Source organism: Adiantum capillus-veneris, chromosome 17 (genome assembly GCF_014529385.1).
Source record: "Adiantum capillus-veneris isolate H3 chromosome 17, ASM1452938v2, whole genome shotgun sequence".
NCBI lineage: Eukaryota > Viridiplantae > Streptophyta > Polypodiopsida > Polypodiales > Pteridaceae > Adiantum > Adiantum capillus-veneris.
In genome coordinates, this window is record NC_140947.1 from 30,324,572 (window position 1) to 30,341,718 (window position 17,147).

At 47.6% G+C, this 17,147-nt stretch overlaps 2 protein-coding genes and 1 pseudogene across 2 annotated transcripts in view; 1 reads left to right on the plus strand and 2 right to left on the minus strand.

Annotated features, from left to right (window-relative positions):
- EMB2763 (ribonuclease II family protein) overlaps positions 1 to 17,147 on the minus strand; it is a 181,982-nt gene that overhangs the window by 49,696 nt on the left and 115,139 nt on the right. The window lies entirely within an intron of this gene.
- LOC147437006 (uncharacterized) lies at positions 1,130 to 9,873 on the minus strand. The gene is made up of 6 exons (XM_086485861.1): positions 9,762 to 9,873; positions 6,052 to 6,177; positions 4,348 to 4,431; positions 2,453 to 4,263; positions 2,195 to 2,356; positions 1,130 to 2,105 (listed from the first exon to the last, which is right to left on the minus strand). Exons 1-4 carry the CDS (start codon positions 9,871 to 9,873, stop codon positions 2,927 to 2,929), a joined length of 1,659 nt encoding a protein of 552 aa, XP_086341987.1. The 3' UTR covers positions 1,130 to 2,105; positions 2,195 to 2,356; positions 2,453 to 2,926.
- LOC147437007 (uncharacterized) lies at positions 11,766 to 16,208 on the plus strand (annotated as a pseudogene).

The following is a 17,147-nucleotide window of genomic DNA, read 5'->3' on the forward strand; positions in this document are numbered from 1 at the left end:
GCAGACTCGACGAGTCTGTAAAGTTGATGATTAAAGGACGTATTTCAGACTAGTTAAAAGTCTATTATAATGGATGTCCAGTACCTTAAGTTTCAGAACAGATTTTTTTAATCACATGCCCTGTCCAAGACTCTTTCCAACCGTTGTACCAAGTCTAAACTGAGTGAAGCAGATCTCAAAGATTCAGACAAGTCTAAATAAGTTCAAGCAAAGTCAAAAAGGTTTACTCAATATCCGATGAATTCAAAGAATTTCAAACAGTACTCAAACAAAGTGTGTATCAAATATAGAAAATATTTACAAACAAAGTATCAAATTAAGATTTATATGGGAGAGTCGTCCCAACGCTAACTCGAAGGTTGATCAATTTTCCATGATGTTGAATAGTAATTGCAGCGCGGATAATGTGTCGTGCTCTCTACAGTGGGTGGTCCTCAGTGCAATGTGCATGACAATCTCATTGAAACAGACTGAACAGAAAGGAAACAATAGACATCAACAGAGCTCACAAAGACACAATAGCAGACCCGACAAATGACTCGACTACCTCAAAGACTGATACAGACTCTGGCGTGGCAGCACACTCAGCTCCAGCCCAGGACTCACAGGTACAATGGGGGTGTCGAGGCTTAGATGTGCAGGGATGGTGAAGACGTGCTCTCTGTATAGACTCACTGCTCTCGACGACGATGCTGGACCAAAGGTGAAGAAGATGATCTGATGACCAACCACTACTACTCGTATGTACCACCACAAAGAGCCACCAACGGCTCATAAATGTCATCCATGTGGTGACCTGGCCACGAGGTCCACTAGACCACCGTCGGTACCCTGCCACGTGTCACTCCTCAGCCCAGAGGTCTGTCCGGTGTGAACCAGCCTAGACCAACTGTACTAACTGTGTCCTGTGAAAGTGACACTGTAGCCTGCTTTAGCCACAAGACCGCTCACCGTCTCGGTGAGAGGAAATACTATAAAATTGTGAAAGAAAACCATTAGGTACTGCATCTGCACATCTTTCTTGAAGCAGGTTCTAGGTCCAAAAGTTGAGTTTAAACACACTGCACTGCTTGCAAACGCCTTAAGCCTTTGAATAGGCAGGACTTGGAATAGGCGGGACTCGGTATGATTGCATAATCCAAGAATCCCATTTGGCAAAACAGAATAAAGCTCCACAGCAAGAGTATGCTTGGTTTGGATCCATCGCATATTTATCCCAAGGTGGAAAGGTACGTAGTGTACGGTACGGTTTAGGTACGTACGGAACGTACTTCCGTACTGAACCAACCTTTAGGTACGTGATAGGTACGTACCATTTGTAAAAAAAGACAATTACACTAAATTTAAGTTCACAGACCTTTCAAAATTCAGCCTCATTAACAATGCAATGCTTAAAATGAACATATTGATCAAAAAACTTAATGACTCAAGATTCAATACTCAATGAGAAAACCAATGACCATAAATCATAAGACCAAATAACAACTACAAAGTTCAACATCATGTCCATGGCATTAGCCAGAAGTGGGCATATACCATACAAACTGAATCAAGATCCAAAACAAAGTACTGTGAAATACTACAATGCCATAATAACAATAAAAGTCTGTTGCAGCCTGTCCTCCAAAGCATGAAGTCACCAGTGTGCACTAAGACGTGCGGCCTCAAAAGTCTGTGTCAGATGCGGAAGATGAATTGTCGGTAGAGAGCAAGCCCCCATCATCAAGGACATTGCCCTCCTCATCAAACTCAGGGTCAGGCTCAGCATATGTCAACTCTGGTACAAGCACCTCTGCACCACAAGCCTCGTCAGGCATATCAACAATCTCTGCATGGATGAGCCGGACAACTTCATTCGCTCGCCTGCGAATGGAGCGAATAGGAAGCTTCCCCCTGCGAATACTCTCTCGTCTCACAGTGTCTGGATCTCCTCCCACCGTGCGTAGAGGAAGGCTAAGAGCTCGTGCACGTGATCTAGTCACACGACGATCCACGCTCTCGAGCTCTCTATGTAGCTCTCTGAGAATCTGCTCCTGCTCGTCTCTAATCTGTCAGTCCACCTCCTCTGGTCTAGGATCTACCATTTTCAGCTCTGTCGCATCAACCTGTTGAAGAGTAAAATAAAGTTAAACTGACTTATTTATGGCATATGCTTGCAGGTTGAGTTTACAGTGGCCAACATCAAGGTAATTACCTGTTTGGGTTGCCCCAAAGAATGGTAACTCCGCACGAGCCTCATGTTGGCTCTGCAATACACCAACTTCTCCAACTGAGAAGTGCTAAGGCGATTTCGAATCTTCGTGTGTATGAGAGAGTAAGCACTCCAATTGCGCTCACATGCTGCAGCCGAGCAATCCTGCTCAGTGATCAAGCAAGAGCGCAATCATCAGCAAGAGAGTGACAAGTGTCAAGTAATATAAAGATGAAGTTAGAAGTTTAAAATGATATATACAATGTAATCATGGATGGCAGTTTCCTAACTTGGGAAAGGATACGAAGAGCAATGCGTGAGAGGTTGGGAAGACCAACTCTCCCATACGAGTGCCACCACGTCAAAGGATACTTTGTGGCTTCCTTCCTCAAAGAAACTGCTCTCGTGAAAGAAGCGCCAATGCCATTCATGTAGTTGGTGAATTCCTTGTCTATCCCAAGCTGATCATCCTCTGAAAACATGAGCCCAACATACTCTGATTGTTTTGTGCTAAGCAAGGTATCACTCCATAGCTCTGGCGACCTGTAGAGAGGATGAAGCATGGCAACCATCGCATGTATGGGACAGCTCATGAAAGTCCAGCGGCTCTCAACACATCCCAATAAATCTGATCGGCTGAAATATCAAAACAACTTGTCAATACAAGTTAACTGTTATAACTTAGACTTGATGGTTAAAATAGACAAGTTACAACCATTAGAACATGAGGAACCCTTACCGATCAATAGTCAAGAGATCGCATTTGGAAACGTGGTCTTTCATCTGCATAAACAGATGATAGACTAGTCCCAAGGTCGATCCCTCCATATCCGTCAATCGAAGGAGGGCGTAGACTGGCTTGAGTGCCACTGAAAGAGCGTGCACTTCCTGCCAAAAGCTCTCATCAAGGATCCGCCTCTGCAAGTATTTTGTAGATTCATCCTGCGATCTTGACATGCCTCGCCATTTTGGATCCACCACTGTCTGTAGTAGTGGATCTCTAAGTTTGTAGAGCCTCTGTAAAACCAAGTAAATGTAGGCAAACCTGGTTTTTGAAGGTCGAACCATATCCAAAGTGCTATGGCTGCGGAAGATAGCAAGAGCCTGATGTTTCTTGCGAAAGAATGTGGTGACCTTGACTACATCTGCAACTATGGGCTGCACCCATGAAAGTTTGCCAATATCCTCCATGAGCAAATCCAAACAATGTGCAGCACATGGAGTCCACACTATGCCAGGAAAATGTTGCTCCACCATAAATCCCATTGCCTTGCAATTAGCTGCATTATCTGTCACCACCTGCACAACATTCTCCTTGCCAACCTCCTCTATGGCTGTTTTGATGTGACCAAAAATAAACTCAGCCGTGATCTTTTCCCCTAGTTTTCCTGCATCCACAGCACGCAAGAAATAGGTGCCCAAAGCAGAAGACACAAGAATATTGATTATGTGTCGCTTGCGTATGTCTGCCCAACCATCTGAGATAATGGTGCATCCAAACTCCTTCCATCCAGCTTTCACAGGCGTAAGCGCCTTGTCAATTAAGGCCTTTTGTTCATCTAACATAGTGGTGCGCATCTTTGTGTAATCAAGACCTGTCCATGTCTCAGTAGGCCCCACCTGTGCAATGGCTTTTACCATTCTTTTCCACTGATCTGCGCTCAAAACATTGAAAGATATGTTGCACTCAATAAGAGTGCGACATATCTCCATCTCTGCCACCCTCTGACGCTCTTTCACCCAAGCCTGAGAAGAGATGCGACTAGGCAAAGTGGTCTGCGTTGATGTTTCAGATGTACCTTTTTCACGTGGCAAGGAATCCTCACCTTCACCACCAACACGTGCTCTCTTCCTGGAAGTAGGGGGTTGCATGGAGGCCGAACCTCCTCCAACCTCTGTCTCCGCACCTAAAGACTCCAGCTCTCCAACAAAAGCATCATGTAAAGCATCCTGTGTGCTGGGAGCACCTCTCAAAGCAAGAGCACCAACAGGAAAATACTCTTGAATAAGCTGCTCCCTCAAAGGTGGTGGTATTTTCTCACATGCACCAATCTGATCAGTGCACCCGATGCCTGTCAAGTGCTTTTTGACTCACGTAATAGTGCTGGTGTATTGGTCCCCACAATACTTGCATTGCCATAAGCGTGTACCAGAACCTTGCTGAGAAGTGGTCGTGATGATCCTCAAAACATTGGTGTGGAGCGACCAGTTGGGGTTGGTTTTACGCGGCATAATGAATCCTGCACATTGCAAATGCAAAAGAGTGCACGCACATGAGAAGTACGGAGTGCGAGAAAAGAGTACGGAGTGCATGGTGGCAGAAGCAGTACCTTTTCACCCGCGTAGCTCGGCTCTGCAGGACTCTGTGCACTGCTCTGCAGACTTCTCTGTAACAGAACAGAGACTCTTTTGCTACAGTGGTCGATTAAAAAAGCCTAAGGCTTCCCCCCTTCACACTAATAAGCCTCACTGGAAGCGCTCCCTAGCGGAATTTGTCCGAGCAAAAAACGCCCAATTTTTTTTTATGCCGTACCGTACCGTACGGAAAGGTACCGTACGTACGTACAGATTCTACTCTAATTTATCCTCCATAACCATACTGATAGAAAAATGACCTGGTCCATGCTTACAGATAACCTTTCATCTTATTGCAATAACACTCTTCTCCAAAAGAGGGATGACCATAAGTCCAAGTAGTGCCGCAATTTAGGTTAAGCTCCATAATGATTGCAGAAGCAACAACAAGATGGCCACCAGATGAATGCTCGATAGCCACAGATGAATGCTCGATAGCGGGCTGAAATGTGGGAAAAACTGATGAGGCTGAGAGGGGTGAGGGGGAAGGGGAAACTAGATAGGAACGAGAGGGGGAAAGGGTAGGGGCGAGGGATAGACTGGGTGGGTAGGGGTGAGAGAATGTTAGGTGGTGGGTAGGGGCAAGGGGAAGGGAGGGGGTGGGTAGGGGCGAGGGGCGAGGGATGGGGGAGGGACTAGGTTGAGGGGGAGGGTAGCGAGGGCGAGGAGAAGGGTAGGGTGAGGGCGAGGGGGAGGGGGTGGACTAGGGCGAGGGGGTGAGGGGGAGGGTAGGGCGAGGGCGAGGGCGAGGGCGAGGGGAAGGGGGTGGACTAGGACGAGGGGGAGGGTAGGGCGAGGGCGAGGGGGAGAGGGGGTGAGGGTAGAGGCGAGGGGGAGACACTAGGGCGAGGGGGTGATGGGGAGGGTAGGGCGAGGGCGAGGGGATGAGGGGGAAGCTAGGGCGAGGGCGAGGGCGAGGGGTGGACTAGGGCGAGGGCGAGGGGTGGACTAGGACGAGGGGGAGGGTAGGGCGAGGACGAGGGGGAGAGGGTAGGGGCGAGGGGGAGGGACTAGGGCGAGGGGTGATGGGGAGGGTAGGGCGAGGGCGAGGGGAAGAGGGGGAAGGTAGGGCGAGGGGGTGATGGGGAGGGTAGGGCGAGGGCGAGGGGGACTAGGGCTAGGGGGAGGGTAGGGTGAGGGCGAGGGTGAGGGGGGGAAGGTAGGGCGAGGGTGAGGGGGCGAACTAGGGCGAGGGCGAGGGCGAGGGGGAGGGTAGGGCGAGGGCGAGGGGGAGGGGAAGGGTAGGGCGAGGGCTAGGGGGAGAGGGGAAGGGTAGATAGGGGCAAATAAAGAGCACTCAGCTGTAATGAGCATCACATGCAAGACAGCTATCATGATCTTGGAATTCATCCTGCAGGACGGGCTCTCTGAAGGAAGTTTGCTAGACGCAGAGGAGAGCTTTGTTCTGGTCGGAGAAGCAGACACCATAGGGGTTGATGTTTGAGGGGTGGTGAACTCGTGTAGGGGAGATTTCTTTCCGCTTATTTACTTTTTCATAGGCTCACCAAATTCAAAGGCTTTCATCAAGAGGGCTTTCACCGAGAGCGCATTAGGAATATCTTCTGTGACCTTCAACTCTTGAGCTGGCTCATTAGGTTTAGTGATTGTGGAAACATTTGAAGAGGGTGTACCTTCATGCAAAGAGTGAATAGAGACTCCATAACAAGGCATAGATTTGGTACCCTCCAACCACTCCAGCAGATCTTCGTCTGACCCATCAGGTGTAGTAGGCTGTTCAAGTTCAGGGTTAGTCTCCATTGACAAAGAAACTTGCTGCACCACTGGATCCATACCTCCTTCTAAGAGGATGGGTTGCATCAAGGAGCCAGAAGTATAGATCCACATTGCGTCGTTTCCCCAATCATGAAGTGCTTTAGTGTGTCGCAGCCATGGTCTTCCAATGAGCAAGGGAAATCCGCCCTCAACCTGGGGAAGACGAACCACAACGAAATCCAAGTTAAAAGTAAAGTCTTGTACCTGCAGAGGCACATTGTCCACTATGCCCACTGGGTAGACTGTCCGCTGGTCGGCCAATGTAACTGTGAAGGGAGCAAGGCGAGTAGGCTATAGACCTAGAGCTAACATAGTGAACTCGGGCATCAGGTTGATGCTAGATCCACCATCCACTATCACTCCTGAGAATTTCTGACCCAAAACGGACACTGTCAGGCGAGGGCTTCTATAATCAGTGAGTGGAGCAGCAGGATTGGATATCATATAGGACTCTGACGGTCGTACTCGGAGGTGCCCTCCACTGGGACCTGCTCCAGGATAAAGTGACTGAATAACTGCCAGAGTGTCACTTCTAAAATTTGCATCTAGCCGCAACATGTCGTAGAGGGACACTTGTTGGAAAGTGTTCTTCAAGACTCTCTCTGTTGTAAGCTTCTCTTTTTCTACCTGTTGTTCCTCTGGTACCTTGATCTTCTGTAGATCGGAAACTGCTTCCAAGAAAGCTTCATCAATATCGGAGAGCAAAGATTGGGATTCTTTGATGGCACTCGGGGATGCCTTGTTAACAGTTGCAGACAGGGTATCCACTAGTGCGAGATTGTGTGGGGAAGTTGAACTTGATGGAATGCTAATACCGAGAGCGGCTCTCTGGGCCCGGGTGAGGACGCCCGATGGCTCCTCTACCAACTGCGGCGGCTTATTTTTAGGGGTAACCATGTGGGTAGAAGGGGGCGGCTGAGAAACAGTGCTAACTGCTATCAAATTGAGCTTGGCAAAGGCAAACTCAGTCTGGCTTTGACTTGGGTTCGAAGCTGTGGATGCACGTATTTTAGGGCAATCCTTACTGTAGTGATCCTTCATATCAGGGCAATGACGGCAGGGAGGGGACCCTTCGGGCAGAGGGCATTTGCTTTGGTAATGACCATATTCCTCACATCTGTAGCACAAAAAAGGGCGATTCAAAGGGCGAGTCGAAGGGCGAGGTGGTCCTTGCTCCTGGTGCATTGAGTTGGAGGTGGAGGCATAGAAGCTTTGAGGTGATGAGGGAGCGGAGCAAGGGTATGATAAAAGATCTGAGACGGAAAAGTACTTGGCATACCTTGCATAGGAGGGGCTGTCAGCAAAGGTGGCATATGGTGTGGATGGCCACAAGTCGAAACCATGTTGGATGCAGGTGCTGGCCCTTGTTGAAGAGCAGGACCAAGACTTTGTTGTATTTGTCGCAATCCCTTGAGGTAGTAACAGTCCTTGTCCTCATGTCCAGATTTTTCACAGAAGTGGCAGTAAACCCGAAGGGGGAATTCTTGTGGAGGGTGCCTTGGAGAGCGGCATGAGCTACACCAAACCGTAGCCTTAGTCTCTTGATGACACTTGAGCTCTTCTAGCTCGCACTTAATCTGTTCCAATGCCTTGTGATGTGGAGGCTTCTCTTCTCTAAGAGAGAAGGACCTCTCCTCTTGAAGAGCTCGCTGTAACTTTAGGGCTTCTAGTTCCCTACGTAAAGAAGTTAAAGGATCAGAGGGACTTTCCAAAAACACAGAGGGGGTCTCCATGTGAGGGGGGTTGGTGAACAGCTTCCTAGCCCCCTCTATCCTCGTAGCAGCAGCGATGAACTCCTCCAGAGTGGCGTCGGGTCGGAGACACTCTCGTAGTTTTTGCTGAGAACTTTTGGGAAGCGCCTTCTCCACCCACTTCTTAACCATGAATTCACCGGGTTGCTGAGGAAGCTTGGCAACCAGAGACTTGGTCTTAGTCATAAGCTCTGCAAAAGTCTCCTCTGGCTGAAGCACCATGTTGGCTAACTCATCCAACACCTTCCCCCGGTAGTCACCGGGCCTGAAAGCTACACAGAACTGTTGCCTCAAAGGCTGCCCAGGTTGCAAAATGGTTCTCTGCAAACTGGCTGTACCATTTGTCTGCTAAGCCATCCAAGGTGGATGGAAAGAGTACCAAATAAGCATCTTCCCTGTTAAGACCACGACCCCTACAGAGAGATACAAACCTCCTTGCATGGTCGTCAGCATCTTCTGAAGAGAGTCCTTTGAATGTAGGGAACTTGATGTTTACCTTAGCCAAAACGCTAGCCAATGGCTCCATGGCCCCTTGTTGAGCCTGTTGCTCATTAGCCTGCTGTAGCAGAATAGGAGAGAGCTTCACCATAAAGAGCCACCAACGGTCATAAATGTCATCCATGTGGTGACCTGGCCACGAGGTCCACTAGACCACCATCGGTACCCTGCCACGTGTCACTCCTCAGCCCAGAGGTCCGTCCGGTGTGAATCAGCCTAGACCAACTGTACTAACTGTGTCCTCTGAAAGTGACACTATAGCCTGCTACATTAATGCTTCTTTGTCATACTGGAATGGTATCTGCCAAGGCAGTTCTTCAGAGGAAATAAAATCCTCAACGCTTGCAGACCAAAGTTTATCAACAATGTGTTGCCCCGAATTTTTCCTTGAGCTCTGCAGAACTCCTTAGAAGAATTTGAAAGAGGTCTCATTTCTTCACATGTAATTCCACTCGAGCTACCATATCTAGTAAGATGAGTTGGCTCCATTGTCCGAAGGATTAGGGATTCCTGATCCCATACCTTGCCCCACGCTCTCCATCGCTCAGGACTCATTGCCATGCTCGAAGGTCGTCCCCATGAAATCTGGAACAAGTCGTGCCTTTGTCATTCCTTTGTTTGCTCCCTCCTCAACCACCTTAGAACTCTCTGGCTTGTCCTCAAGCTTCTTCTCCTTTCTTTCTTTGGACACTTTGCAAGAATATGCCCAACTTCTCTCCAGAAACCATAGCACTTGCTCTCCTTGTAGTTTTCTGCACGCTACTCTCATGTAAGTTTAGACCATGTGTCATTCCTTTGTTTGCTCCCTCCTCAACCACCTTAAAACTCTCTGGCTTGTCCTCAAGCATCTCCTCCTTTCTTTCTTTGGACACTTTGCAAGAATATGCCCAACTTCTCTCCACAACCATAGTACTTGCTCTGCTTGTAGTATTCTGCATGCTACTCTCATGTAAGTTTAGTAGCAAATTTGGACACCCCAAGTCGAGAATTTGGAACGACACACGTGAAAGAAACTGAAAACCATTTAATAAACTTAATCACAACTGAGAGAGACGACACGGCCCGGCGTAGTTCTGTACCCAAAGATATTGGCCCAAAAGTCTGGCACCCCTTCTGGTATTTTTTTTATATTAATTCTTGAGCAGTAGCACCCGCAGTACCAAGGGAGCTCTGGCGTTTTTCTCAGCAGTAACCAGTGTCTTGCTCAGCGTTTTCAGCAGCAGCAACGTTTTCTCTTTCATCGGCATCCCGCCGCAGTACCACAGCAGACCAGCCACATAGCCTTGTCACGGTCGCCCTGTCCATCGCGGCAAGACAGCGTTTTCAGATTTCAACCAGCCCTTCAGTTAGCGTTTTTCAGTTTTCAGTCATCGTCATCACCGACGACAGCAGATCAGCCCGTAGCCTCGCCGCACTTGCAGAATCTCATCAGCATCCATAGCGTTTTCAGTTTTCAGTCCATTTGCCTCACAGTCTCAGCCTTGACCGCAAGCACCATCGTCGTTGACAAGCATCTCAGCATTTAGAACCATTTAAGGTTTCACAAGCGTTTCTTGCTATTTTTTAGAGTTTCTTACATTTTTTTGCTGTTTTAGACTCTCTCGCTCTCTCTCTCTCTCTCTCAATCATGGGAAGCGTCGAAGAAGTGCCAACGGCTTACCCCACGTGTAAGAAGACGCATCCCTTGCCGGCCGCCCACAAAGCCTCTTTCATGCGGACAGGGAAAAGGATGTCGGCAATAGAGAAGGAAATGAGAGAATGGAGAAACGAAGTTGAAGAGTGGAGGAAGGAGAGGAGCACTATTCTTCAAACATGGACTGAAGAAAGAGATGGCATGTGTAGGAGGATCGCTTCGCTCGAGAAGAAAGTGGTCATCCAAGATTCCATCATCCGAAATCTACAAGCAAAAAGTGGGCAGCTCGAAGAAGGTGAAATTCAGCCATCCAGGATGGAAGAATTGAATACCATGAGAAAAGAAATACGGGTTATCAAGGAAGGTGAGGAGAAGAAGTCATCGGCCGCGGTCATCTCCGCAACACAAAAGAAAGTAGAGGAGGCCAAAAAATGGATTGAGGTTGCCAAGAAAGGGAAAGGTAAGGAAGCTCCTTGTACACCCACTCTTATTAACATGACCCTCCAAGAGGAACAAAGGAGGAGGATGCGGGCTCTACATGTGAGGGTACCCGGCCTCAAGGACATAAACAATGTGGAAAAAGAGGTCACAAGCCTCACATCCATGATGGGGGTGGACAAGCCTTCACACACAAAGGCATGGAGAGTGGGCAAGAAGAGTTATGGCCTTGAAGACTTGGAGGTTGTCTACTATTGTACCTATCTTCATAGTACGTGATCCTACAGAGCCTGGGAATTACCACACTATTATGGTTGGGCACACATTGGCACGGTTGTATGCATCCATTCTTGAGCAGCAATTGAGTAATTGGGCAGAGGGTGAGGGTGAGGGTGTACGAGCAAAGGGTCAGGCCGGTTTTAGGAGAGGTTTCTCCACTCTTGATCATATTCTGTCACTCAGAGCCATCATTAAGGAGGGCAGGTCACATGGGACACGGATCTATTGTAGCTTTGTGGATTTCCACAAAGCATTTGACATGGTACCGAGAGCTCGATTGATGCGCAGACTGCAGGAGATGGGGGTGCCCACACTGTTGATTTGGGGGATTATGGCTCTATACAGATCAATGATGGGACATGTACGCACTCCGGAGGGGATATCTGATTTAGTACATTCCACCATTGGGGTGAAACAAGGTTGCCCATTGTCTCCTACTCTATTTTGTATGTATGTTGATGAGGTGTCTGATTACATTGACAAAGAGGGTGATAAGAGGTGCCCAACTGGCAGGGACGTGGATCCCATTGTTGTTATATGCTAATGATATTGTGTTGATCTCTGACTCACCAGAGGGTATGCAGCGACAGTTGGATGCATTACACAAATTTGCAGAGGTAGTGGATTATCTGTAAACCTTGGTAAAACCAAGGTTATGGTGTTTAACACCACATCACAATGGATCAGGAGATCAGCACAGACTTTCACATATGGTCAAGAGATTGTAGAGTACACAGATGCATACACTTACCTTGGGGTTGTCTTCATTGGGCCAAGGTTTTCTTTGGGGAGAGCAACAGAGACTAGACTGACTAGAGCTTTTGTGGCCTTGGGAGGCTTGGAGCGGATGTGTTCGCAGGTTCAGTTCCAGGAACCTCGGACAAAGGTATGGCTCTTTGATACCTTAGTAGCCTCAGCTATGTTGTATGGGGTGCAGACATGGGGACCTTCTGTAGGCCAGGATGGTTGGAGACGTATGAAGAGGCCCTTGGTATCTATGATCTCTCAACTGATCAAACTCAAGGCCTCTGTACCCCACGCTATCATTCGAGTAGAGCTAGCTGCCCCTCCTATGGAGATTGAGGCGCTTACCAGATCAGTCTCATTTGTGCAAAGCTTGTGGGATACTACTAGAGACAGACATGCTAGACTGGCCCTTGAGTCTTCCAGAAAGTTAGCTCTTCAAGGGGACACTTCATGCTAGTATGCACAAATGACATCATGGTTTCAGACGCATGGTTTCACCATGGAAAGGCTGCCCCCTTTCCAATACTCTCTTCAGACACCCTCGATGTCTCTTACACGGGTGGAGATTACTAGACTCATTCGTCAGGACCTGATCTAGCTGGATACCAGGAGGACATGGATAGAGCCGCCACAAGAGTTGGGCATGAAGATGGCTTTCTATGGAGAGCATCTTCTCCACCTCACACGAGATGGGTTTGTGATTCGACCCAGCTACATGGACAAACATATATCTCATGGTTTGCGGTGTGCCATTGGTCAGATATGCACATCCTCACATCAGCTCGAGATTGAGACTGGTAGATTTAGAGGGATACCAGCAGACAACAGGGTATGTCGCTTATGCCAGTTAGAGCCAGAGACAGAGCTACATTACATATGTCATTGCACGCTGTACTATGAGAAACGGGGCCGTTTCCATTGCTTATTCAGAGAGGGTTTCGGTCCTTTCTCTAGGGTCATGAATTATGAGGATCAGAGATGTCTTGGGCTATATCTACTTGAGTTACACAGATATAGACACTTTACTGGGGAGAGATAGAGAGAGACAGTCCCAGAGACAGATTACAGATTTCTTCTCACTAGATATGGGACAGCAAGAGGAGCAGTCATCATTGTAGAGCTCAGCCCACACTCATTCAACCACTACCGGCAGTCTCATCGACTGAGCACTGGAGCTACGGAGATCCAGACGACCACGATTGAGGAGAGGGGCTACACAGCATCGACGAAGACTACAGCAGAGGATTTGAGCCATACTCTCTCAATATCCAGAGTGCAGATGAGGATGGATTCTAGTAGTAGTATATAGTTCTTTTGTACCCAGACATGGTATGAGATTCACCATTTTGTAACAAATTGGTCTCATAGGTGATTTTGGCCTTTTGAAGACGTTAATATAATGTTTCATTTCATTTCATTTCTCTCTCTCTCTCTCTCTCTCTCTCTCTCTCTCTCTCTCTCTCTCTCTCTCTCGCATTGAGGAGCCAGGACGACCTCTGGAGGAGCTTACTACTATACTGACACAGACATTACATGATGCAGCAGTAGAGTCATTTCCACACACCCAGCCTGATTGTGTTGATCTCCGACTCTCCGGAGGAGATGCAACGTCACTTGGATGCTTTGCATAGGTTTGCCCACGAAAGTGGGTTGTCTGTCAACCCAAGGTTATGGTGTTTAATACCACCCCACAGTGGATCAGGAGGTCAGCACCTACACTCAGATACGGCCACGAGACTATGGAGAACTTCCCAGAGAGAGATATGTCCGCCTTGCACTTGAGTCCTCTCAATAGTTAGCCATGCAAGGAGATACAGCATGCTGGTATGGGGAGATGACATCATGGTTTCAGGCGCATGGGTTCAGCATAGACAGGTTGCCACCCTTCCAGTACTCACTGGATGCACCATCTCTCACTCTTACACAGTCCGAGATCACCAGGCTCATCCCCCAAGACTTGACTCAGGTAGACACCAGGAGGACATGGATACGGCCAGCACAGGAGCTGGGCACGAAGATGGTTTTCTATAGAGAGCATCTTCTCAAGCTTAAAGAGGACGGTTTTGTGACGAGACCTAGATACATGGACACCCACCTGTCTCATGGGATACGATGTGTTATTGGCCAGATACGCACATCTTCTCACCAGCTACAGATTGAGACTGGGAGATACAGCGGAGTACCAGCAGAGGCCAAGACATGCCCCTTGTCTGACATGGAGCTTGAGACAGAGTTGTGCATTACACATGCCACTGCCCCGTCTACTACGAGATACGAGGCCACTTCCATTGCTTGTTTAGAGAGGGTTTTGGACCACTCTCCAGATTGTTTAAAAGAAGCATGGACCACCAAGTTCGAGCATTCCCCTTAAAGTAAGAAGCAGCTCTCCGACTCTTAGAGTGCTCTGAGTAGCATCCTCCCGCAAAAGCGATTTCAAACTGTTGTACAAAAGACAAAGCCTTCGAAGCATCTTTATATCCCGAAAACGTGTCAAACTTAATTGACTGTCCACCTTCCTTAAACTCTCGGACTTTCTTGCTTTTGTCTTTCAGAAAGTCATACTGGTTGGCTTTATAAAAATTCTTCTTCTTTGCATAAAAGTTACTATCATCAGAGTCTGAACTATCTGTAGACGAGTCCTCTGTAGAACTATCACTCACTGGGCGAGATTTAGACTTTTTTGCCTTTTTCTTGCCCTTTCCGAAGCGTTGTTTCTTGCTTCGCTTTTTGCCTTTGCAGTCTTCTTCGCTCAAGTCAGATGAGCTAGAAGAACTGTCAGAAGAAGAAGAAGAAGAAGAAGAACTGGGTACTTCTTCAAATCGAACACGCTTCTTCTGTTTCTTTGCCTTTTCAAATGTCGACTGACGACCCAAGTAACCCGGGAAGTCAGTGCCTTTCTTCTGCTTTTTGCCGTGCTTTTTAGCTTTTGTTTTGCGCGTCAAAAAGCTGAGCAATCCGTGCATCAACCATCTCTTCTATTTCCTTCTCTGAATATTTCTTGTGAGCAGAAGGTTTCTTGAGAGCGGGTTTTGGGGGTAGTGTTGTGGTTTTCTGCCATTGCGCATGCACTTCCTGAAAAGAAGTCTCGCTCATATATTTTGCAAATTTTGGGTTCTTCGCAAAATTGAGCATCATCTTTGTTGCATCGCCGATCAATTGACGACACTCCATCTGTCGTCGCTCCGCCTGAGTAGGCCGAGGCGGGCCATACTCCATGCCAGAATCTTTGTTGTGATCCCTTGCTGCATCTCCGGATGCAGAGGGAGTCGACTGATCCTTGCGTGAAGCCATAGGTGCTGCGGAACAAAATTTTGGGATCGGATTTCCCGTAAAAGAGAAATCAGCCGTGCTCTGATACCACTGTAACAGACTTCGACACTCCAAGTCAAGAATCTACCGCGACAGCACCAAATAACCACTTCAAAACATTTCACAATTCACACTTGATTCACACTGGCCCAGCGGAGTTCCATGCATAGAGATATTGGCCCCAAAGACTGACGCCCCTTTCGGTATTTCTTTTTGTATTAATCTGAATTCAAAGTACAAGAGAGCAGGCAGGCGCTCACACTCAGACTCTGCGTCCAGATGCTCTGAGTTGTGAGAGGCCTACCCGTGTATTTAAAGGTTACAAGGGTTGCCAAAAGCAGAGCCCCAAAAACTGAAAATCAAAAGCTCAAAAGCTTGTAAATAAAGCAATTCTTTTTGCTTTTCTCTCTCATGCCACTACTTAGCAAATAAAGCAATTCAAAGTTCTCTCTCTCTCTCCCCCTTGCTAATATGTGTAGGAAAAGCATGTCAAAAAGCTGCCGTAAATCCAGTGCCAATTCCGCCGCAATTTCCGGACGTCCGTATTGCTGCCACGTGTCATTTCTACCGTAGGGTTAGGGTTTTTGCAATTAGGGTTTCTGGCAGAAATTAGGGTTTCGGACAGCCACGTCATCACTTTGTGACATTTGTTCTTGCTCGAGCTGTGTAGACACAGAGATAGCCTGATGAGTGGAGAGGCTAGCCAATCTCTGTTACCATATACATGTGGTAGTGATGTGTGTGAACACACTAGGACCACCGGGGCATTTTTTCCCTCTTTAGGAGGTTTTTTCCCCCGTGCATTGTATATACGCCCATCACTCTAGGGCTATCTATCTTTCCATTGCACACTAAGTAATACACTCTCTATTGTGTGCCTTGAGCTTCATTCGTCTTCTCCAAGCTGTGTGCGTTTCTCTGCAACCCTAATTCCAACAATTGGTATCAGAGGAAGTTGCGTCCTCCCGGGCATAGTCGCAAACTGCTCCAGTACACGCCTGCTCACTTTCTCCGATTTCAGTGAGCTTTGGCAAGCGTTCGCAGGTCGACAAATACTTCGGGAAGACTTGTAGAGCTCGGTCTGCTCAGATTTTTGATTTGGGCTCATTTCTGCCTCCGTTTCCACTACAGGAAGTATTGCACAAGCTATTTCGTCATTTTGTGCAGAGTTTCTGTCAGTGCCGTTTTCTGCATCACAGGTGCCTTACACTCTTCTACGGTTTGTGCTATATAGCACGTGTTGTTCCCGCTCCGTTTCTCCTATTTTCGGGCAGTTTTCACATCAAGTGCAGCATGTACCATGGTTGACAACAACAACATAGATGTGTTCAAGATGTTTGCTGCTGAGGAAAGGTTGGATGGGGACAATTACCCTATGTGGGCTTATATGATGCAACACGTTCTTGTGTCAAAGGGCGTCTGGAATATTGTGCAGGGCATTGATGTGCGTCCTGGTTTTGAGGATGTAGGCGATGTTGAGGATGTTGCAGGTCTTGCTGCAAGGATTGCTGTTGTTAGAGTTGTTTTGCCTACGGCAGAACAAGCTCGTTGGGATGTTAAGGATGCGCAGGCTCATGCTTTGATTGCGTTGTCTGTGAAGCGCACCATTGTTCCTCACATCCGTTCAGCAAAATCTGCAAAACAGGCTTGGGATATTCTAGCAGCTCTTTATGCAAGCCGCAATGAGGCTAAAATTGCTTTGTTGCGTAAAGAGCTGGAGTCAAAGATTATGCATGAAGAAGATGATATGGACACTTTCCTTGCTAGTGTCAAGGATATCAATGAGCAACTTATTTCTGCAGGTGAAGTCATTTCAGACAGTTCCCTTGTGCAGACTGTTCTTGATGCCTTACTAGATTCCTACCAGACTTTTGCTAGTACTTGGAGACTGATGACCCAAGGAAATCCTGAAGTTGTCAAGTTTGATGCATTATGCACATTGCTGTTGCAAGAGTCACTTTCTAGAAAAAACAGGACTAGACAGCGTGCAGTTGAACAAGCTTTTATTGCTTCTCAAAGAAAGGGTGGTAACAGTAATGCAGCCACTTCTTATGGTTCTGCTGCGAGTGGCAAAAATTCTATTCCAAATGCTTCTGCTGGCAGCAATTCGTCTGGAAATTCTAGTGATAAGGACAAAAAGAAGATGTGTTGCCATTATTGTAAAGCTAATGAT